The sequence below is a fragment of the Trachurus trachurus genome, assembly GCF_905171665.1.
Source record: "Trachurus trachurus genome assembly, chromosome: 9".
In the NCBI taxonomy this organism is placed as follows: Eukaryota; Metazoa; Chordata; class Actinopteri; order Carangiformes; family Carangidae; genus Trachurus; species Trachurus trachurus.
Window position 1 is genome coordinate 5,693,149 of NC_139895.1, and position 24,995 is coordinate 5,718,143.

The 24,995-nt window shown below is 42.8% G+C and overlaps 1 protein-coding gene across 7 annotated transcripts in view; it reads left to right on the forward strand.

Annotated features, from left to right (window-relative positions):
• LOC310991329 (ral guanine nucleotide dissociation stimulator-like) overlaps positions 1–24,995 on the forward strand; it is an 81,910-nt gene that overhangs the window by 36,844 nt on the left and 20,071 nt on the right. For 4 of the 7 annotated variants that reach the window (XM_083978991.1, XM_083978990.1, XM_083978992.1 and 1 more), the window contains exons 2-3: positions 23,768–24,072; positions 24,632–24,706. In XM_083978991.1, coding sequence (XP_083835117.1) covers positions 23,768–24,072; positions 24,632–24,706 — 380 coding nt within the window. Of the gene's footprint in view, positions 1–2,062; positions 2,646–23,767; positions 24,073–24,631; positions 24,707–24,995 lie in introns of those variants that run through there. The other 3 variants (XM_083978986.1, XM_083978987.1, XM_083978988.1) reach the window with 2 other exon arrangements.

A 24,995-nucleotide genomic window follows, 5' to 3' on the forward strand; every position in this document is an offset into this window, starting at 1 on the left:
CTTCCCCCACTTTCTTCAACCTCCTCCTCCTCCTCCTCCTCATTGCTTCTCTTCCTCCATCCTCCTCCTCCTCTTACTCCTTCCACCTCATCCTCCCTCTTCCCTTCTTCTTCCTCCTCCTCCTCTTCCTCCTCCTTCTCCTCCTCTTCCTCTTCGTCCCTCCTCTTCCCTCTCTTCCTCCTCCTTTTCATTCCTCCTCCTTTTCCTCCTCCTCTTCTTTTCTCCTTCCTCTTCCTCCTCCTTCTCCTCCTCTTCCTCTCTCCTCCTCCTCCTCCTCCTCTTCCTCCTCCTCCTCCTCCTCCTCCTCCACTTGTTGTTCTCTCCTGCTGCAGCAGCTGCAGATCTGTGAGTGATGAAGAGGTCGGACGTGTTTGTGTGTTCGGTCGTTCTTCGGCCGCAGCTGCTGCACCAGATGTTTTAGTTGTGATGGTTTTTTTTTCTTTTTCCTATTTGCTTAAATCCGTTTCACACCTGTTCTTCTTGAATCGGTGGGAGCTGGTTGGTTGCCGTGGCAGCAGCTCATCATCCATGTGATTAATAACCTGAGGTGTGATGTGAGGCGTTGGCCAGTAGGAGGCGCCGTCAGGTCGCCACACAGGTTGTTGGACTGTGGAGTTAATCACCTTGTTGTGTGTAGTAGCCTATTATTATGTTGTGGGTATTTCAGGTGCTGTGGGGATTTCCAGTTAATCCATTTGTCAAGAAAATAATCTGCACATTAACTATTAGATTGTTTTATTTCATAATAGTTGTAATTCCACAATGTTAGAATGACCTTTCAAAATAAAAGCCTGTCATCAGGAAAGACAATCATGATTAGACAGTTATTTTTATGTATCTAATACATAAGCATCATTTTTATATAGCCTAGTTATACAAATGCACAATAGATTTAAGTGTTAGCTATTTTTTAATGATATTAAAAAATATATATAAAGGAGGGGCACGTTTAATTTTGATTTAATAAAGTTAAAAGTTGCTGTTTCAGTGTAAATGTTTGTTTTCAGAGGGGACAGTGAAGAGCACACGTGTGTTTTTGGTTTTGTATGTAGGCTACACCAGCCTGCTGCCATAGTGAAACAACACACTGGCATCATTTCCCCCCAAAGCTATGACGTAAGAGCGGAGGAGTTAACGCTGCCTTCAGGGACACCTCGGAGATTTGTGCTTTTAGACTAAGAATGTAAATATTAACCTACTACCACATAGGAAGATGTTGGAAAACATAAAGAATATTTGTGATAGAAGAAAAAACTACAACAAAACAATAGTTTTAGTATGCTAATATTACATATTATATCTTATTATCTTTGATGGACTAACTGTACTGTAGATAAAGTAAGATTTAATTAATCTCAAGGGGGGAAATGTTATTTAAATGGTGTATGTATGTTCATGGAAAAAACATGTTTTGAGTATTTAAATTTAGATGTTGTTTTCTTGTGCTTAATGAGTGAGAAAACTTGACTTTAATTCAGGGCTTTAGCAGAGTAGTGCGTCTTGTGACTGTCATTACACTGAGTGTGTTGCTATTTTCAGTTGATTAAAGATGTGTGTGTGCGTATGTGTCACACCCACTGCTGACGACTGACAACACATGAACAAAAATAAAATAGTTGAAAATAAAGATTTTTTTTTTCATATCCGAAAAGAAGCGTGGGAATAAGTAAAATGTATTTACTCCCACCCCTTATTCATAAATTATAAGCTATCAAGCTTTCTTGTCATTATTATCTATACAATAAATTAATTTATAAGTTTATCTAGCTGGATTTATTCTATACATCCTGTATCCTGTACATATTGAACATAATTTCTTTGTACTTCTTACAGTTCAATAAGTTACAGATAATGTAAATAGAATAGAATAGAATAGAATAGAATAGAAATACTTTATTTAAGAGGGGAAATTTAAAATGTCACAGAGCAGCAGCAAGACAATACAGACAACAACACAGATCACAAAACACTGAAGTAAATAAAGACATAAAAACACATAGGCCTAGTGTATTAAAACACAAAAAATAAATAAATATATGAATAAAAGATGCGTGTTAAAGGTTAAAAAGTGCTGGTTAGTTGTACTGAAGTATCTGCTTGGTGTCATCACCAGTGTGGTGTGGTGGACAGTGGGAGGAGGTTCTGTGCTCTGTAAACAACAGTATATTTTAAGCACGCTAATCCTCGGGGGTTGTGGTAGGCTATTTATTTATTTCCGACGGCCTTGAACGCATCGCGGCTCTCGGAGGAGGAGGAGGGAGGAAGAGGAGGAAAGGGGCGTGGCTTAGGGGAAAAGCCCCCAGCGTGAGTCATGATTGTCCTAAACGCTCCGGACAAGCTGAGTGAGCGCTGCTGATCCGACAGAAGCAGAGATAGAGCCGCAGACTGAAGCAGCAGAAGAACCATGTCGGTACCGTGAACTGAGCCGAACTGAGCCGAGCCTCATGGTCTTTTCCCCGGGGATGCACAGTGCCGAGGCGCCGCCGCCGCCGCTGCAGCAGCTGCAGGTCGTCGACTCGATGTTCGACTCGTCGTGGAAGCTGCGGAGCCTCTGGGACGGGGTGAGGCTGGAGGTGGGGGACGACCCCAGTCCCGTGGTGCTGCACAGCTTCACACACCTGGACCCGGACCTGCCGCTGCTGGAGGTGAGGAGGAGAGAGGAGGAGAGAGGAGCAGGAGGAGCAGGAAGGAGGCAGGGGAAGAGGCAGGAGGAGACCGGGGAAGAGAGGCGGCTGACGGGGCTTGTTGTTGTGGTGTTAGGGGGGTGGAAGTGGATCAGGATCAGGATCAGTACTAGGACTGGATCTGAGGGTCCAGGGTTTTGATTCTGTGTGTTGATCATCATTTAGGCTACTGAATTATTATAGAAGCGGCTTGATTGATTGGTGATTGGTTGATTGGTTGGTTGGCAGGATAGCCTGAATATGAATTGATATTTGGTTCTCTTTATTTCTTTTTTAAATCAGTGTTTTATTATAGGCTATTATATTATATTATAGGCTATTATTATATTATATTATATTATCTAGCTATTTATTTGTTTTGTCGATATGGACCAGTTATTGTGTCTGCAATAATGATTGATTGGTTGGTTGATGGTTGAGTCTTAGGTATGAAGAATTGATATTTGGCTCTTTCTTTCTTTCTTTCTTTCTTTCTTCTATTTGTGTTTTATTATATCATATTTTATTCATTTATTTTGTCGATATGGAGCAGTTATTGTGTCTGCAATGATTGGTTTATTGGTTCATTGGTTGATTGATGGTTGAGGAGCCTGAATATGAATTGTGTAGAAAATTCTTTCTTTCTTTCTTTCTTTCTTTCTTTCTTTCTTTCTTTCTTTCTTTCTTTCTTTCTTTCTTTCTTCTATTTGTGTTTTATTAGATCATATTTTATTCATTTATTTTGTCAATATGGACCAGTAATTGTGTCTGCAGTAATGATTGATTTATTGACTGATAGATTGGTTGATGGTTGAGGCTTAGAAAACACTAGCCTGCATATGGGGAATTGATATTTGATTCTCTCTCTCTTTATTGCTTTCTTTTTTAAATTAGTTTTATTATATTACATTATAGCTACCTTTTGTCGATATGGACCGGTTGTTGTGTCTGCAGTAATAAAGATTGATCGATCGATTGGTATCTGATCATCTCACAGCTTCAGCTCTTGGATATTTAAACAGTGAGTTTCATATTTGAAGCAGCTTGGAACAGAAGATGATGATGATGTTTTATTTCTAGCTGTGACATGATGATATAATAATAATCCCCTCCTCTGTTGTAGTAGTAGTAGTAGTAGTACAGTAGTAGTACAGTAGTAGTACAGTAGTAGTAGTAGTAGTATAATAGTAGCAGCAGCAGAACAGTTTGACTAAGTGCTGAGTGTGGGTGGAAACTGAGGGGATTTCTCTCTGGATCTTGGAGACGTTGAAGAAGTTACAGTAAATTCACCACAAACGGTGGAAGTGAAACGCAGCCTCAGACTGACACGCCCCGCAACAGGATGACTTGCTCTTTTTCTTTTCCTTTTTACTGCCCCTGTGGTTGTTGCCCCTACACACACACACACACACACACACACACACACACACACACACACACACACACACACACACACACTCTCTCTCTCTCATTTGGTAGTGTATCTTCAAGGTCTTGGTCTTGTCTTGGACTCTGGATTTACAGCTGCATGTCACATCTTTTTTTTTTTTTTTTTTTTAAACCACAAATGTCTCTCCGTCACTGTCTCTCTTTGGTTCATGTGATGTTAGTTTAGTTTAAGTTTATTTCGGACATGTTAAAAGAAATAAAACTTAATACAGTAATGGACAGACATAACAAATAAATACTTTGACAAGACAACACATGAACAAAAATAAAATAATTGAAAATAAAGATAATTGTTTTAGTTTATTTACTCCCACCCCTTATTCATAAATTAGCTATCAAGCTTTCTTGTCATTATAATCTTTACAATAAATTAATTTATGAGTTTATCTAGATGGATTTATTCTAATATATTATCACTCTCATATACGTATAGATTTATTACATATTATCACTAATCTTTATCTCTCTTAATATATAGTAATATACATAAAGACATATGCAAACACATAATATAATATAGTTTAGATTTTACATTAAATCATCTTTTCTTTTTTAGCTGCAGAGGAATAATGTAAATATCCAGACACGTGGTTATTATGAGGACTGGGACTGGGCACAGTCATGGTCTTGTCTTGGAAATGGTCTCGTATTGGTTTGGTCTTATTGTTCATGTAATAATCAGCTTCCATACAGAATCGATTATTATCAGAACAGTAGCTCATTGATTGATTGATTGATTGATTGATTGATTATTTCCGCTTGTTTCTGCTCCACTATTGTTTTGAATGTAAAGGCCTCTCTCTGTTGCAGAAAATCCATTTGCTGACATAAATCCTCCAGTTACGTAAACTCTCAGTCACAGTTACATCACATCGGACGACAACTGGTGATTATTTATACTATTGAGTATTGATTGATTCCATATTTGGTCCAAAAAGTGCCAAAAAACAGGGAAACGTGCTCAAAAAACAGACTTTTAGATGGAATTACACTGAAAACTTAGAGCTGGAGCTGAATATATATTGGTATTAAACCATTGATTGGTGCTTAGAGTTCTGCAGGACAACGGCTGCTCTGTGTGTGTGTTGTGTTGTGTTGTGTTCGACTTGTGCAGAAAATCCATTAGAGATGACGTCACTCGTCAGATTTTACAGTGTTGAGGCGACATGAGTTTGTCACAGAGGCGATGTAATGACGATGATGGTGTTTAATGATGAAGGTTTAAACTGGTCTTCATCCTCTGTTCGTTCACTCTGTTTTTTTAACTGAATGACTCACAGATATAATTTCACTCTTATCTGTAAGAAACGTCCGTCCATCTTTTTATTTAATGGCTTCACTGGAACGTTCCTCCCCAACACGTCCAGTCAGTCCATCCATCAGAGGAGGAGGAAGAGGAGGAGGAGGAGGAGGAGGAGGAGGAGGGGGGAGGATGAGTAATCATATTTATCTGTCTTACGTAAGGCCCGGCCTGGGATTGGACGAGGACGACATCATCATAAGTGGTACCACATGGAGACGATGTGTTTCTGTCTCCGTGCGTCCGTCCACTCTGTCCTCAGTTGGACCTGGACTCTTAACGAACCTGCTCTGACTCGTCTCTTGGCTCTGATCTAATCCCCCCCCCCCCCCCCCCCCCCCCCACACACACACACACACACCACCACCACCTCTCTAACACAATTACCTAATGCCTAATCCCCCCCCCCTCCCCTCCTCCTGCAGAGACGGAGAGGTTTCCTCCACAATCGCTGCCTTTCTTCCCTCGGTCCAGAGGCCGAGCCGGACCTTAAAGGGATAGTAGCATTTTTTTTTTAAAGTGGGGTTGTATGATCTACAAATAGCCCCTAAGTACTTTAATTGCAGTAGAAGACTCTCTGCACTCCTCCCGTTAGCAACGCCAGCCCATAATAGCCCTGCCCGGAGATTTACAACATACAGTGTTGTGAACAGACCCAAAGAAACGGCCTATTTTCACGGTCTAAAAGAGGTTTTACCTGAAAAGAAAAAATACACAGTTCCATTGTTCGCTATAATATAATTTTTTCCAGCCCCTCAAAGTGCAGGAAAAACACAGTTTTTATTTGGACCTAACCAACTCACGTATCCCTCCGCCCAGGGTTAGCGCCCGCCGATCAGCAGTTGGTTAGGTCCAAATAAAAACTGCGAAAATAGGCCGTTTCTTTGGGTCTGTTCACAACACTGTATGTTGTAAATCTCTGGGCAGGGCTATTATGGGCTGGCGTTGCTAACGGGAGGAGTGCAGAGAGTCTGCTACTGCAATTAAAGTACTTAGGGGCTATTTGTAGATCATACAACCCCACTTTAAAAAAAATGCTACTATCCCTTTAACTCTGTGCTGAGGCTCCGTTACAGTGCTGAGGGAAGGGGTGGGGGTTGGGGGTAGGGTGGGGGCTAACGGCAGCAGCAGGCTGTACTGTACTGTCTGTATCATGTTGCTGAGAGGATCCGATGACTCAGAAATGGAGGTCAGGCTGTGTGACTGTGTGTCGACCTCTGACAGACTCAGGTTGCTCTCCTTTCTTTTTCTTTCACTCTCATTCATGTCGTTGCGTCGTCGTCGTTGTTCTCGTTGTTGTTGTTGGTGGTGACGGTGAAGGTGAAGGTGACGGAGGATCTGAACCTGACTGAGGCAGCTGAACAGCTCGAGGCCCAGAGGTGAAGAGGCTGAACACTACAGAAACATCAGTTATTCATCAATCTGATCATTAGTTTTCATTATTAATAATTTGGTGAAAACATCAGTTCATATCTGTAAATGACTTGTTCAATATCTGGAAAATTACCAGTAAACTGTTGCATACGACTGAGTAAAGCTGCTTCACATATACAGTATGTTGACTTGGACATTTATTTTTCAGTCATTTTTATGGAGAAAACATTTAAAAGTGTAGGAATTCCCCCCATCTAGCGGTGCGGTTGCATATCTCAACGTATTCTTGATGTTGCATTCACGTGAAATCGGGCAGACGTCAGACAGACAACAGACGCTGCACGTAACGGCATAAACAAGCCTCTATGTAAACAAGTGGTCCGCCAGCACGAGGCAAAACAATAGGCTATACGTCACAATATGTTGTCATGGCGATGTCGTATTGTTTACCTGACCCAAGTTTTACCGGCTTTCTCTGGACTTCTGTGACTAAAATGACATCTGGTTTGTTAGCGATGGCCGTCTGCCCGACTGCAGGTGAATGCAGCGTCAGTGTAACTAGTCACTAGTCTCTGCATCTCTATTGTTTAAGGACTTTAAGTTACTCACTTTGTTAATTTGATGGTATTTTTGTTATTTTTGGACTTTATTGTTAATATTGAACCAAGTTTTGTCATTGTTTCTTTCTTTTTTTTAAACAAGTAGCCTACACAGTCGCCCTTTTTGTGTTGGACGTGCGTTCAAATGCAACTCCCACCACACCATCAATCATCATATTGATTTATTGACAGGTCGTGCCCTCTTTTCTTTCTGTACTAAACTCTAAAGAAGATGTTCATCCTCAAAACCCAATGAGACGTGATCCAGTGTTTCTGTATCACCTGTGTGAAGACGAGCGTTGGTGACACTGTTCAATGAAAGACCAAATATTCAAAATGATAAATCTGACATCAGACCTTCTGCTTTGAAGGACATGTTTCAGCCCCCCAACCCCCCAACCCCCACCGTCCTCATGTATTGATCAGTCTTTCCAACACTGTGATGTTCAGGTTTCACTTTCTAGAGTCTTTAGTTCAGATATCAGCAGGACTTTGAGTCTTCAGCTCCTTTATTCTTTTTCTTCATCTTCTTTTCCTTCTTAACCTCCCTCACAACCGTTGTCTTCGCCGTTCTCCTGATAGAAATGTTGAGATCTTAAGACATGTAACGTCTCCGCTGACACGAGGCTTCAGTCAGATGTTACCCAGTCTTTATATTGGGGATATAACCAGTTCCCTGTCTGATCCAGCTGAAGGTTTTATGGAGCTGTGATGTGAAGAGCAGCAGCTACGGAGACTTAACTCAGCTGCTGGACCATCATGAGCTGAAGGCTTCTGTCTCCAACACTGGTTTTGTTTGACTTTCTGTCGCGGTGCAAATCCACTGTAATCATATTTCCATGGGAGGTCAGTAAACAGCTCTGACACACACATGTACAACGCTGCAGCCCGACTCTAAACACAACAGTTGCATTCAGGCTAAAAATAGAGCGGAGGCTCTGAGAGTTTTCTAAAAGCAGCAGGATCAGAGGCCGCAGCTACACAAGACACTGCTGAACAAAGAACAGAGCTCAGTTCACTCAGAGCGTCTCAACAGGCCGGACAGTCCATCAAACAGAAGACAGTTCATCAAACAGAAGACAGTCAGTCAGACGTCAGAACAAGACTTGAGAGACGGAGGCTTGCAGCTCCCAACGGCTCAAGACCGTCAGACAACGGAGCTTCTGTTGTCACCTTTATGCTCTAATGTGATTTACAGACACTGGAGAAGTTCGGATCAGGAGGCGTCTCATTGGTCCCAGAGTCGTCCAGTTTAAACACGCCGCCGCCGCACCAGGTGGTCTGAGCCCCAACAGAGACCTGAGCTGGGTCTCAATCTGAATACTTCCATTTAAACCTAGTAGAGGTCTTCGGAAAAACCCGGCAACCCGAAAACCCGAGGTTCCGACCCGACCCGGCTCGGGTTTTGGGTCCATTCGCAAGAAGTGACGCCGGGGCCGGGTCGGAACCGGTGGAGTTTGTCTCAGGGCTCGGGTCTCTTATTGTGAAAGGCTGGGTCCTACAGTACCCGAGAGGACCCGGCGATTGGCTGTCACAGCTGTCAATCACCCCTGCCCTCCCCCTTCCGTCCAATGCGAGGCTGCGAGCTGCCTGTTTGACTTATGTCACGTGATCAAAACAACTACACGACTCTTATGATGACGTCAAAGGTGACAGTTCAAGCTAAAGTTAGAACCGAGGTCAGGACTCGGAGCAGTTAAAACGTTTGTTTATTAACGTAACGTTATGGTTAATGGTTCAAAATAGTTAAACAATCGAGTTGCCGTAGCGTGTTGTTACCGCGGTAATGTTACGCTCTGCAAAGCACATGGAAACTCCAAAATTATAACGTTAATTAAACAAGAGGAAATGACCGGTGGATTGGCGTTAGCAATGGCTAAGAAGAAGGATTACAGTACATGACCATCTAAACAAGAAAATGACGACGTGGATTTATTTCTGTTTACATCACATTATGGCCGGGGCGGCTGGCAGCGGAAGAAGACTACGTTTAGGTAAGAAACAGAAAGTAGTAAAAACAAGTATTATTTACGCTAGACAACTTGTATTAAATCATAAAGCAACTCGGGCACTTCGGGTCCACGGGTTTTTTAGGATGCCGCTCGGGTTCGGAACTCATATTTACAATAATAGCTCGGGTCCAGTCGGCTCCGGGTACAATTTACTCGGGTCCATTTGGGTTCAGGTCCGTCAAATTGGACCCGTGAAGACCTCTAAAACCTAGGCATGAACGATATCGGCAAAATGTCCTATGTGCAATCACACTGTTACGCAAATATTCAGGTGTGCATATGAACCATACAGTTCCTGTGTCCTTCTGAAAACGCTGTAGTACACACACCAGGCCTGTGGTGGCGCTGTGACACTGCCACACAAATACACCACAAACAGAGAAGAAGAGTGGAAAGCTTGGGGCTTTCAGCGGCGTATCTGAGGGAGCTGATGGAAGTCCACCGTTAGTTCGTGTGGAGTCGACTCTGCGTATACTCTCCTCCTCCTAGTCACCCCATGACAGAAAGCGTGCAAGGATTATGGGAAATGTAGGAAATTAGCATGAGAAATTCAGGAAACTGGTACACGGTGGTACGCTGGACTATGAAACCTCAAACGACGGTGGACGTTGCGCTCAGAGTCTGCCCGACTACGAGGGGGTCTGGAGCATCTGGCTTGAAACAGACAGAAACTCATCATGATGAGCAACGTTACAGAAAACACACAGCTTCAGTTTCGATGTCGTCTTCATAAAGAAACTGTAACGCGGCCTCCAGGGGATCAGTTAAGTTTCTGGTTTCTGGATTTCGAGGCTGCACCTGAATGTGACACAGAACTGAAAGACAATCAGATGAACCATGAACCACTCGTCCTCCGGGGCAGTGGTTCTCAACGTGGGGTCTGGGGACCCCCAGGGGTCCTTGAGAAGGTTAAAGGGGGTCCCCAACTTTTTCTTGAAATTCTACCACTTTCTTTTTGGGAGAATTTGTATTATTATTGTTTTTTTGAGAATTTTACCACTTTTTTTGTAGAAAATCTTTAACTTTTTTTTTTTTTTTGTACTTTTTGTTGAGAATTTTTTTTAACCACCTCTTCCTACAAATGTTTAAACGTTTTTGGAGAAATTTTACCACTTTTTTTCCAGAAATTTCTCTATAAAGTTTCCAAAAATTCACACCATTGGCCCTAATTTGAATGTACAAAAAAAAAGTTACGTTATTCAGTCTCAGAACAAATATTTGTGTATTTCTGGTTTGCTTGAAAATTTTGTCCAATGGGGGGTCCGTGGTCTAATTTGTGTCAATTTAGGGGTCCTTGATGTAAAATAGGTTGAGAACCACTGGTCCAGGGTGTCTGTCTGTCCTAACGTCCTGGCAGTGAGACCAGAGACCATGGAGCAACAGTCTTCTCTCCGTCATGCTCTGCTTGTCCTCAGCGCTCACGGTGACTCAGCCGAGCTTCAGCAGCAGATGGATGACATAATAACACGGTGTTGAGTCCAGCGTCGTCCCACATGGAAGAAATAATCTCACATGTGATCAGAAACAAACAGAGGAGTCTGGTTACAGAAACAGGGGAAGGTACACAACACAACGCCGTGTTTACAGTTCAGAGCTGGATGTTGTGTTCGCTTCACTGTTTGTCTCATAATCAAATTTTTATCCATGTGACCCAGATCTGCAGAGGAAAAATGTGACTTGAATGAGCTCTGTTCTGTTGAGGCTGATTAGAGAAGAGAGAACGGAGAGAAAGAAGAGGCCTGAGAGTGTTGTTGGGACACCCAGCCCTGAACCCTGTTGTGTTTTGCCTTCTTTTTTTTTTACCATCGGCGTCCAATCGAAGTTCTGTAGCTCTGAGCTCGACGCTGTGATGAAACGGGAGCCGATCGCTCGCCGCCGGGGGAACACAGAGCAGCTTTTGTTTCTGCGGTCGATGTCAAAGAGAGCCGAGTATCCGACCGACAGAACGACAGAAACAGACAGAGAGAGGCTGGAATGTGAAGGCCTTCTGCCTGGAAAAATACTCCGACTCTGCACCGACTAACTAACTCACTCACCGTCCGTCTGCTTTCGCCTGAGGCTCTGAGGCTTTTCACATCAGGCAGCGGCGGCGGCGGCGGCAGAAAGCCTGTTAACCTGAGGCTGTGAGCTGAAGGTGCGGCTCCTAAATGTCCCAGATCAGACCTGTTCCTCCTCACATGTGACACAGATCTGAGGCTCAACAACAACAACAGGCCTCGGCCTCGTCCACACTCCCCATCTGGACTGAGTTAAGAGGCCGTAAACCAACCTCAGGTCTGAATCCGTAAAGGTTCAGTCTCAGGCTCGGGCTTTTTAACCTTTTTGGGAAACATGCTCATGTGCACCAGATGAGTGAGTTGAACCAGGAGACTGGAAACATCTCTGTGTGGTGCCGGTTGTCAGATGAATTCAGGTTTTCATTTTGGTCTTCAGAGCTTCATTCGCTGTGACCCAGCGGGAATACCTGGACAATGATTGAAGAAGTAAAACACCAACAGTGTAGAGGGAGAGAAGAAACGTGTGACTGTTTGAAAGCTTTCTCGTACCTTAGAATGAGTTGTTACAAGTCGTTACAAATACATAAGTGGGCGACGCACCGAACCGAGGCGGCCATGTTGCATCGTGACCGTAGGTAACCATGGAAACTCAGCGGAGCTGTGGGCTCAGCCTGTTAAAACTGTCACCACTGTGTAGTGTGAGGAAGGACGGAGGCACCGGTGTTGCATTCAGGTGCAGTCAGGCAGACGGCTGTCGGCAAACACACCGGATGTCATTTTACTCCACGAGAGAAAGACGGTAAAACAATACCACATCACCATGACGACATGTTGTCACGACTGTATTGTTTTGCCTCGTGCTGGCGAACCACTTGTTTACATAGACGCTTGTTTATCCTGTTACATGCAGCGTCTGTTGTCTGTCTGACGTCTGCCCCATTTCACGTGAATGCAACATCAAGAATACGTTCAGATATGCAACCGCACCGCTAGATGGGGGGAATTCCTACATATTGTACCTTTTTAATTATGAATTCAGCTGCATTAAGGTTGATTTAAAGGATAGTGTCGTATCCTGGATTGTGTTTTAAAGAGAAAGTGTTTTTTTAATTCAAAATCTCTTATCAGAAAATAAATGATTTGTAAAAAATAAAGTGAATGCAACATCTTCATCTTCGATAAGTCTCAGCCATTAGTATAAATAGCAGCAGTGGAGGGATCAGTGAAACCAGTCCCACGTGAACCTTCGATCACACAAACAGGAGACAGATAAAGTTCATCGGCCTCGGTGTTTGTCGTTAGAACGTGACCGAAACTCACCTCTGTTTTCACATTCTCGTCCTGTTTATAAACTACTTCATTATTCTGCTGTTGGACCGGGTCCGAGTGGAGCCGGGCGGAGCCGGGAGAAGGTTGTGGAGGGATTTGATTTGATTGAGCAGGATTATCTGGCTGCTGTAGTGAAGCTCTCTGGGACGCAGCTCAGTGTGACAGTGTTTTACCCTCCTGCAGGACCGACGGTGTTCAGCCTCCTCAGAGCAGCAACAATCCATTAATTCATAAAAAATCAATTGTTCAGTGTTTTAAAATGCCAGAAGTAAAGACAGATCCCGTCTGAAATCACCAGAGCCTGAAGGGGTTTTTAAGAATAGATTATTCAGTCTGGCCCAAACCAAATGTTTTTTATCTGCACAGCTTTGCCAGCAGCCACGTTTGGCCTTTTCCTTGGTAAACGATGACTGAGATAGTTATTTGTAGGGGTGTAACGGTACACAAAAGTCACGGTTCGGTACGTACCTCGGTTCAGGGGTCACGGTTCGGTACGGTTTCGGTACGGTTTCGGTACAACAGACACTAATTGAATGTAAAACTAAAATCTGTCTTGTGTTATAAAAGTTAAAAGAAAAAAGAATACAAAATAAAACAAGTGCATTAGGAGTGTTATAATGCCATTCATTAATTCTAGAGGAAAAAAAACGTGCACTTGACAACTGGCAACTATTATTCGAATTATTATATTATTATTAAAAAAAATATTATTAAAAAAACAAAACAATAAACTGACATCAATGTTGGTTTACACAGTTAAATTAGACTAGCAGTTACTTTGGTGATGTTTCTGGTCCTGCCTGTGTTCATAAAACATATTAGGCAGCTACACGCACATCCCAAAAAACTGAAGACTAGGTGCTGGACCACCAAGAAAGACACAGGTAAGGAAAAAAGGAGACCGCACACTAGTTAAAAGCTCCCGTGACAGTTTAATGTCACTCACACGTTTCGGGCGTCAGCCCTTCATCAGACAATGTGTCTGATTATATATACTAGTGTGCGGTCTCCTTTTCTCCTCACCTGTCTGTGTTCATGTCAAGAGGCTTAAAAGCTGCGGGATAAGTTGTTACACACAACTAGTCTTTTTACTTGCACCAGTGATTGACATATCGGGTTGAACATGCGCTACGTGTTTGATGCGTTTCTAGCGACGCACCGCGCATCCGTGAAACATCGCCGACGGACTTTGTCCGGTGGACCAGTCGCGAGCATGGATGTATTATGGTCGCGAGCCGCCGCCGCCGTTTGTTTCATTGAGAAGCCACAGTGACATGAATGAAGCAGACAGCTCTCCTCCTCTAACTTCACTCTCTCATCACTTCTCTTCTTCGTCTGCTGTGACGGCTGCAGGCAGCTTCGAGGCTCATTACCGCCACCTGGATACGAGTGAGGACTCGACTTTTTAAAAAAAAAAAATTTAAATATTCATTCAGACGTATTCGTCGTGTGACTGTGTGCACCGAACCGTGACCCCCGTACCGTGACGGCACGGGACGAATACATATACCGTTACACCCCTAGTTATTTGATTTAACTCGAGAGGCAATTTAACTTAAAACGCCTCACATATGATCCAGTTTAGGCGTCCATCCATCCACTGAGCTCCAGAAACAAAGGACAAGTCTTTTTACATTCCAGATTTATTATTACAGATTATTGACTTAATCGATTATTTCTGCTCAAATATGTTGATGAAGCTGCACATGTGATACAGTGAGGAACAGAAACTCACTGTACAGCAGTTCAGCCCAGAAAAGGTGAAAACAAAAGGGAGCTGGTCGCGGCCAGAAACCCCGGCCAGGCTCTCCGGTGAAGGATTACAGGTTTATTCTGCCAATGAAACTCGGCACATGCACGTTGGTGATTTACAACGGGCTGACAAAGCCAGTTTAGCCGGCGGTGTTTATTACTAATACCTGTCACAACAGCTTCGTCACCGAGTTTTAGGCAGCACGTGGACGGAGCAGCTCTCAGCCACGGGTTGAATCAACGCTGAGCTGGAAGTGTTTTCTCCTGTTTGTGCCGAAGAAGAACAGAAAACACGAACAAACTGTTCTGGAGTGTTTGTTTGTGTGGGCGAGATGAAGAAGTAAAACAAGTAGAAATAGCTGCAAGGCACTTGAAAGAAAACCAACCTCCTCCTCCAACTTTCTGTTGCTCCACATCACTCCTGTCACTGAGGATTTAAACTCAACGTCTTGACAGAGCACGAATATCCGAAGTTGCAGCTAAATAAAAATATAATAATCGTCTGACGGCCAGGAAATGTAGATTGAGGTCAAGTCCAAAAATCTAATCAGCCGTTCTCTGGCTCCTGGCCCGACTGTCAACTTAATTTCCACAGAGGGGGAAAAAAAATCTGTTCATGTTCACGTCAAGTTTTTTTCCCTGGAAGAGACACGAACAAAGGCTAAAAACAGAGACCAGACCAGAAACTTCAGAGAGGTACTGAGGTGGACGACCAGGAGTCTGTGTTTTCATGGGTTAACGAAGGCCGGAGAGAATAAAACCACATACTTACGTAGGTTTCCATAACAGGAAAACTACGCAATTAACAGAAATCAGCTCTGAGTGATTATCACCTGAACAAATGGAAAAACTTCAAGCAGAATCACAGTTGCCAGCAAAATGCGTCGTCTATTTCACTACTACATTTTTGTTGTCTTTTATAATGATTTGTTGGTTCTGGGTTAAAATAAACAGGTATTTCCCTTCGAGCTAAATCAAATTAAAAGTAAAGTTTGATAAGATCTTCCACTTCAGGCAGAAAGAAAACAAGTGGCATCTATCAAACCATGTTAAATGTAGATGTGATTTCTTCCTTCATAGAAAAAACCTCCAAATTTGACTGTTTTTTTTCTTGTAAATTTGCAATTTTTTGCTAATTCTTCAACCCACAATGGCCCTAAAATACTCTTTTATAAATGTTATGTTTAGCTTTGAGTTAGCGTATAGACCATTTATATTTGTACCAACTAATATCTGCTTTTGATCACATTAAGTATTTTAATGGATAAGATCTAACGCAGACACTGTGTTCGTGGTTCCCAAGTGCTGAACACAGTCCAAGTGTCCTGAAGGTAGATAGTCCAGAGTTTACTCGAAACGACGTCATTTAGGCAAGTCAATAACAATCAATTCAATACAGGACTGTAAAAAATGTCCTAAATGACGCTGTTTCCAGTAAACTCTGGACTATCTCCCTTCAGGACACTTGGACTGCAGTGGACGAGCAGTGTGGAGGAATATTAAATGGTTTTTGTGTAGTTTTATGGACGTTTTTGCGTCGGGCCCTTTTGACTCTCATGTAAAGTTTTCATTGGACTAGGAACCGGCCTCGCGGGTCTCCAGATGCACTTTGAGGAATAAAAAACTACTCTGGAGTATTCATCAGCATGAGGCTGAGTCACTAATGACTGGATTTCATTTTTTGGTGAACCATTCCTTCAAGATTTGTATGTTTCAATCAGTGGGTCAATCAGCCTGGAGAAGGAGGAAAAGGAGGTAACGTTGAGGCTGTTTTATGTATGCGTCCCATATTCGGCGTCCCTCCCCGTGTCTGAATGACCTCACTGCCTTTCAGCCTTCATTGTTAGCGAGGGGAAGTCGCTGGCTTGTGCTACAGGCCTGTAATGGATGCGTGCTGCTATTGTTGGCTTTGTTTGGCTGTTGACTGTTTTGGGGGCAGGTTTTTTTTTTCGTTCCACTGGGAGTTTCCCTGATGATCTACATTTAGCGCTCGGCTCCGCGGGGCTCTCGGAGCGCCGGCGTGGGCCCGCCGCTCTCCGAGCAGGTGTGTTTTAATGTTGATGAGATGTTTTGGCGGAGCTCCCAGGGCAGCGTTCTGGCCTTGAGGGGGATTTTTTTGGCTGCGAATCAGGATTTTCACTTTTTTTTTGTATGTGTGTGTGTTTGTTTGAGTCTTTGCTTCTGCCAGGTGGCCGAGTGTTTATGAAGACTGTAGCTACGCCATCAGATATGAAGATTGGGAGGTTTGTTAGGAGAGATAAACTTTTATTTTGGATTTTTCCAGATGAAGAGTTACGATTGTGTTTGGTGCAGGTCAGACAGAGGTTCAGCCTCACGTGTCGACGTCTCCGTCCCGTCCAAACAATGGGTTTACTACGACCTGCTGCTTTATATTTACAGTTTTAACTCCTTCTCTCTGTCCAGAAGAAACAACACTGCAGTCAGATAAACCTCATGGTTCAACCTTCACCTCCTCCACTGACTGACTGACTGTATCTGTCTGGGTGTTGATGGATTAATACAAACGGTGTCGTCACAACCGATAACGCGAGGAGGATAAAAGTTGAGCCAAACTGTGAATGAGCTGAAACATGTCAGTTGTTCATCGTTTGTCTATTTTTTTTTAATCTACGTAGCCTGCCCTTTTTTAGGACTGAAAAAGTAGATAATTAATCTATGACTTAACACTTAAATTGTAAATAATAATATGCTGCCTTCCAGAGGATGTTTCAGACTCGAACTAGTAGATACGAACTAAGTATGTGTTTACAAAAGCAAAGGTAAAAGAAAAAATGTGAAACAAAAGTGAAGGAGTCAATCAATGGAATAATCTAGAATTAGAAATCAAACTGTGTAACACACTTAACAGATTCAAAAACCTATTTAAAAAAAATATATATATAAAATATTATTAATAAATAAAAAAGTGAATTATAAAAACCAGTGGGCTCATAAACTGCTGTATGTAGAATATACAGGTTTTTTGTTCTGTTAAAATCAGCCTACACCTTTTCAGTCAAAGTGCATTGTATTGTTTTTATGTATGTATTGTTTTGTTTTGTATCTATACTTTTATACTTGTCTATTGTTCTTGTTTTTACAAGACCGAAATAACCCACTAAACTAAAAAAAAATAATAATTTTGATAAATGATGAATGGATTCAGTCAGAAAAAAGTCAAACAATCTCAAGTTTCATAGATTTTCGATTGTTTTGTTTGATTAATTGTAAATAAATGATGTCATTTGTCACAACTAAAGAAAAAGATGCCTTTAACACAAACAAGGTCATGATATTATTCAGTGATACAGTCACTCATGACAGAGGAAACCAGAGTGGATGAGTTTCTCCTCGCTCTCTGACTGATCTGGATGAAGCCTTTACATCACAAACACTAGAAACACAGTCGCTCCATTCATCCCGTCGTCCGCTCACACTCACTCACTCACTCACTCACTCACTCACTCATGTGATCATGGGATTTTTTTTTCCCTCTTTGTGATAAACTTCCTCTCCTGCTGCTGCTCTTGGTCGTTTAAAACGCCGACACTTTTTCATTCTGCTCACATTCCTCCGGCCCACGACGAGACGAGCACATTCATGGTCATTCACTCTGAACGGACGGACGGCGTAGGTGGAGGTGTAGATGTGGATGTGATAAGAGGAGGAGGAAGAGGAGGCGATGGATGCCAGACATTTCTGTGGACTCTGCTGGAGTTTTTCCCCCGCAGGACGAGCCAAGAAGAAAAAACACTTGACAGAATATAAAACGTCAGGGTTTAATTAGGGGAAATTCAGCCGTTCATTTTTTAAACGCTGTTATTAAAGCGATGCATCATCTGTGTTTGTGAGGCGAAGCTGATTCATGAAGCGACGTCATCTCATTCATTAAATAAAGTCTCACCATCCGCTCCCTGGTCGTCCTGTTTGTCCTGCTTGTCCCCTACTGTCTCAGCTCCATAACGTGACTCTGCTGCTTTTCATTCATGATGAAGCAGCAGATGTTGTTGTTGTTGTTGTTGTTGTTGTTGATGCAACCACTGCACAGCTGCATACTCTGACTGTAAATGTTGTCTGATGTGGTTTCATTTTGGATTCAAACCAGTTTCTGTTTCTGAGCTGCAGATGAATAACAACCCAACCTCTGGTGAAACTTTAGTTGCATTTTTGTCATTTATTTATTTATTTTTTTTACATAAATTTGTATAGAGCAACTCAAAGAAGATACGGGTACAGTAGAGGCCCCAGAGGTTGGATTCCTGGGTCAGTCCCCCTGAGTACTGAATGGTGGTTTTTGGCTGATATTAGATAATAATGTTGATTATGATTAAAGCAGAAGTAAGCGGAATGCTTGTGTTAATATAAGTCTTAAATAGTTATATCTTCAGACAGCAATCACTTATATAGAGTGTTTGGTCTGAAACACGGGTCTGTCAGTCACTCTGCTCTGCTGTAAGCCGAGGAGAAAACTTTCCTTGTATCCTACAACCTTTATCCAATGAGGAGAGAGAACGGCATGAAGGGGCAGTCCTCTCTGTGTGTGCAGCCAAGGGATGCGCGTGAATGTGGTGACGTAGGGACGAGGGCGGGGACTGCTAACTCCATCGGCTGACAGGAAGTTAGCCAAAACCACCGGATCGCTTACTTCTGCTTTAATATTTTCCTCTGTTTTCATTCAATTCCAAAGAAAAAACAACAAAAAATGACATTTTTATGCAAATAGACTGAAATTTGGGAAAGTAAAATATAAATAAAACAGAATCAGAAGAGGCAGCAACATTCGTAAAAGTCAAAGGGAGCTTTCATAACCAAATCTACATGTGTGAAAACTCCTCTGGACCAAAGACCTGAAATCTGGTCCGGACCAACAGAGCTGGTCTTGGTCCGGATCAAACTAAACCACGGTTCAGACTTTCGCAGTGTGAGGACAGGACGTCAGTGTCATCAACGGTTCTTGGCAAAGCAAGGCAAGGCATCTTTATTTATATAGCGCAGTTCATACCAAGGCAACTCGGATGTGCTTTACATAAAGACTAAACATTTAAAAAGAACAGCATGAAAACAAACAATTTTTTAAAATGGAAAAAAAAATGACATGAAAAGAGAAATGTTTTTAACCTGGGTTGTTTTCACTTCTAATGTGGTGAAAACAGACATTTACAGTGACATAGTGAAGCTCCGACCTGCGGTGACATCATATGTAGAGATAAATGTTAAATAACGGAGTTGTTGCTTTATTCCAGCAGATACTTGGTGCTGATTGAAGCTGGTGTGATGAGTGTGATGAGTGTGATGTGAGTCAGGATGAAGGAATGTGAGTGGAGCTGTGGCTCCGGCTTCCTGTCCAGATCCGGGAAGGTTTCCACAGGATTCCTTATTGATTGATATTTGTTTGTTTGCCAGAAAGAAAGTTTTTTTTTTTTTTTTTTTTTACTTTTTTTAAAATTTCCCCTGAGACATTCCCAGATGCCGCTGCTCTCCCACTCCTCACATTCCTGGTTTAAAAAAACAACAAAACAAAACAGGAAATGTTTAAGTCATTTCTCTCTTCACCTGCTCCAGAGGAAAGCGGACTGTTTGCTGTTTGTGGTATTGATCAGTTGGTGGTTACCATAGCGCTGTAGCAGGATGAATGGGGGGTTTATGGCCGTGCAGGGTGGAGCAGCAGCGGCGGTGGTGGTGGCGTTGCCCTTGAGCGATAGCAGCGAGGCCTCTGGTCCGGCTGATAAGCTGCTCTGACACACAGTGGGAAAAGTTTGAGCTGCGTTGTTCGACTCTGTGTTGAATCAGCTGGAGAAGTCACATGACCTCGTCTTTCTGTGATATTTGTCTCTCCATGTTTTTAAATGAACAGCTGCTGCTTTGAATGTAGAGTACAGACAACTGGTAACCCATCTGCTCGTTATTCAGTCAATCAGTTGTATCAAATATCAGAGATGTGCCGGCCGGAGGAAGTTTTAAAGAGCCCATTGAATGAAACATGTATTTTCCGCCTTTAAAGGGACATTGTGTAACTTCTCCTGTTATCTATTCACGAAAAATCGATTATTTGGTTCAAAAGTCTGTTTTTCATTAATCATCAACAAAGTGAAGTGTTCCTTTCAGCTCTGAATGAGCCGTTCATATCATTCATATCTCCATGGAGCGGGTAAGCTCGGTGCTGGCTGCCATGTGGTGGTGTCGCCATGTTTTTACGTTCAGTGGCAGCGTGACGGTAGGAAACCACGGAAACTCAGCGGAGACACCGGAGCTGTCGGCTCAGGTCGAGGTGGCGTCTGTGAAAAGTCACCGTGGTAACGCAGTGAGGAGGAATGGAGCGTTACACTGATGCTGCATTCACCTGCAGTCGGGCAGACGGCCGTCGCTAACAAACCAGATGTCATTTTAGTCACAGAAGTCGAGAGAAAGCCGGTAAAACAATACCACATCGCCATGACAACATATTGTCACGTGTATTGTTTTGTCTCGTGCTGACGGACCACTTGTTTACATAGAGGCTTGTTTATGCCGTTACGTGCAGCGGCTGTCATCCGTCTGACGTCTGCCCGATTTCACGTGAATGCAACGTTAAGAATACGTTCAGATATGCAACCGCACCGCTAGATGGGGGGAATTCCTACACATTATACCTTTAACACATATTTGGGTGTTCCACAATGCGAGAATTTACATTCTTTCACCCAATTTCACGTGAATGCAGCATGAAAAATACGATTGAGTTGCTTGTGATATACAACCACAACGCTAGATGGGAGTAATTCCTACACAATGTACCTTTAAAATTGCTGAAGTATTGTGTTGAAGTCTTAAAATTTTTTTGACGGGTCTTAATTTTCTACCTCGAATGCTCAATAAAATGCTCCTGCGACACTTCATTGTGCTTTATTCTTGTATTTACAATGACAAACAAAGCCAACACACAACTCAACCCAATTTACTTTGCAAGTGATTTTGTGACTTTTCTTTTGTACGTTTTTGTTTGGTCTTACATTTCATTCGTAATGATAGGGAAAAAGGTTAAAACAGACTCAATAGAAGATCTATAAAATAAAATAAAGCTGCTCAGGTTTCATTAAACTGGAGAAGAAACGTGCACAAATATAAGAATTAAAATAAAACAGTTGTGGAGTGGAGTTCTGATCTCTCTCAGCCTTGTTGTCGTTGCTGCGTCTCTATGTAACTTTTCCACAGCCTCGCTCGCTCACTCGCTAAGGCCTGGTTTCCATGGTAACAAAGACACAACAGAGAGAGAGAGAGAGAGAGAGAGAAAGACGGAGGGTTGTTGTGTGATGTTGCCGGCGAACAGATCCGGGACCAAGCGAGTCACACTGAGTCGTCGTGGCGGTGACTCACACACATCGTCACATTCCTCCAACGTTTCTGTGTCAGTTCAAACTGAACAATAAAGTTGTTTAGAGGATGAACAAAAGACCAGAAGCTTTTTTTTAGTCTTGGAAACACAAGATGATGCTTTGATTGTTGAATCGAGCTGAAGCTTTTTTAGTTTTTCCTTTTTGAGCCGTGTGAGCAGCAGCCTGGTATTGATCCAGACTGAGGCCTTTTACAATCAATGTGACTGTATCGATTCCACGACTTTGACCTTTGTCTCAGTCCAGTGGTCACACTCTGCTGCTGCTGCTGCTGCTGCTGCTGCTGCTTCAGGCTCAGTTTCACTTTTCATCTTTCATCAAATAGATGTATTTTTCTGTGGTTTGCATGTTGTTGTTGTTGTTGTTGTTGTTGTGGTGGTGGTTTTCTCTGGGTGTGAGAAGAGGAGACGCCACCACACAGCAGAAGAAGCCGTCGAAGATATCGTCTATATTTAGTTTTTTAGGAAATCCTACAGACTCTTTAAAGGAGAATTGCTGTTTTTTACAATCTGGACCTTATTTTATTAAGTCGTTCAGCGGCGTATATCCGTATAATGGAGTCTACAGGGCAGCAGAATGCAGCCTCTAAATAACACATTATCTACTCGCTCATATCACCAATATTTAGTTATGATAAACTAGTGCTATTTCCCTCTGAGTCCGGGGTTAGCTGTTATCAACATCCGGGGTCTGTAGGTTGACCTACTGACCTCTGACCTGGATGATGTCATCTCTGAGCACTGCGGGGCGTGTTTACCTGAAAGTTGCTATTGCTAATGCTACGGTTCGTTTCTATTTACTTCGAAGTTTCGCGGAGTCGAGACCCAAGTTGACGCTCAGTGTGTTCACGTGCAGTCGGAAGCTCCCGTTTGAGTCATAAACACAGGAGTATCATCTCTTGACTTGCTTGAAGTAAATAAACTTCTGGGTGCATGTTTGAGTCGCCTTCTGACGCTGTCTGTGGAGAAACATTGCGGCTTTGAGGGCGGCTTTGCGGAACTTCAAATCCGCTCCCATTCACCGCTGCCGTGGCTAGGGTTGTTCGGTATACCGGTACTAAAGTGGTACCGTGGTACCGTGGTAGAGTGGTAATTTGGTCTAGGTATGGGAAACAATAGGTGTGTGTGTTTGAGTAAAATGAACGTTTGTGTTTCATTCTATAAACTACTGATAACAATTTCTCCCAAAAATTACAACTGGTCAAAATAACAAAAAGAGATGCAGTGTTTTCAGGCCTCAAATAATGCAAAGAAAACAAGTTGATAGTCATTTTTAAACAGACCACTAATGTTTTAATTTAGGAAGAGTTCAGATTAATATAGATGGACATTTAATCCTGCAGTAGCAGTAACTGTTTTAACTGATTTACTGATTATTTACTGATGCATATGTTATAGTTCTAAGATTTTCTATTAAAATAAAGCCAATAATGACATTTTTTGTGTTCTCTTTTGATTTGGAAAAGTACCGAAAAGTATCGAAAAACATGTTGGTACCAATACCAGTACCAAAATGTTGGTATTGTGACAACACTAGCCGTGGCGATGCGGGGACAGACACAACTACCGCAAAACAGGAGACATTAAACTGAAAATCTTCAGATTCCTTCTTTTAGACCTAAAATGTTAGAAAAATACAGCCCCGAGTTGAATTTGCCCGGAACTGTCCTTTAATTCCCAGTGTGTGTGTGTGTGTGTGTGTGTGTGTGTGTTCATACAGGCTGCAGCTTGTGTTGTTGCTCTCTTCAGTAACAAGCTATTGTTTGTTTGTGTGTTTGTGCACATGATGATTCAGAGTGAGTCAGAGAGAGCGGAGAGAGTCACACAGATGTTTCCTAATTAAAGGGTTTCAGCTCAAAAAAAAAAAAAAAAAGCAGCCGTCAGATATTTTTAACCGGTGAATCTCTCGTCGTCTCCCCACAGAGCTCGACGCAGGAGATCGGCGAGGAGGCCGAGGAGGACGCCGTCTTCACCATCACGCTGAGGAAGGTGCAGCTCCACCAGTCGGCCAGCAAGGGGCAGCGGTGGCTGGGCGTGGACACGGACGCCGCGCTCAGCCTCTACGAGACCTGCAAGGTGCGCACCATCAAGGCCGGCACGCTGGAGCGGCTGGTGGAGTACATGGTGTCGGCCTTCAGGGGCAAAGACTCCACATACGTCACCATCTTCCTCTGCACGTACCGCTCCTTCGCCTCCACCAGGCAGGTGCTGGACCTGCTGCTCAACAGGTTAGTCAGAGATCCTTCACAATAAAGGTAGAGGTTTGTGTTAAAGCTCCTTCAGAATAAAGGTAGATGTTTCTGTTAGAGTTCCTTCAGAATAAAGGTAGATGTTTCTGTTAGAGTTCCTTCAGAATAAAGGTAGATGTTTCTGTTAGAGTTCCTTCAGAATAAAGGTAGATGTTTCTGTTAGAGCTCCTTCAGAATAAAGGTAGACTGTTAGAGCTCCTTCAGAATAAAAGTAGAGGTTTGTGTTAGAGCTCCTTCAGAATAAAAGTAGAGGTTTGTGTTAAAGGTAGATGTTTGTGTTAAAGCTCCATACGGTATAAAGGTAGATGTTTGTGTTAAAGCTCCATACAGTATAAAGGTAGATGTTTGTGTTAAAGCTCCATACAGTATAAAGGTAGATGTTTGTGTTAAAGCTCCATACAGTATAAAGATGTTTGTGTTAAAGCTCCATACAGTATAAAGGTAGATGGTTGTGTTAGAGCTCCATACAGTATAAAGATGTTTGTGTTAAAGCTCCATACAGTATAAAGATGTTTGTGTTATGTTTCTGTGTTTTCAGATATGCTAGACTCCAGAACTTGCCTGCAGCCACAGCACACAGAGTTTCCCAGGACGACTGCACCGAGCTCAGAAAGTGAGTCTGCTGCTGCTGCGACCTTCAGCGCCTCAGCTGCACTCGTTAATCACCACAAACACACACACACACACACTTCCCCTCCCTCCTCACTGAGGGTCAAAGTGATGTCAAGAGAGGGAGAAGTTTTAGGGGGTTGTTTTTCTTCCTCCTCGGACACCTGTAAGCCGGAGGAGGAGGAGGAGGAGGGGGATCGGGGTTGGAGGACACAGTTCATGAACTGATAAAGACACAATGAATCACTGAGGAAAGACTTTTAACAGCTTCAGCACTGTTTCAGCTTTTTTAG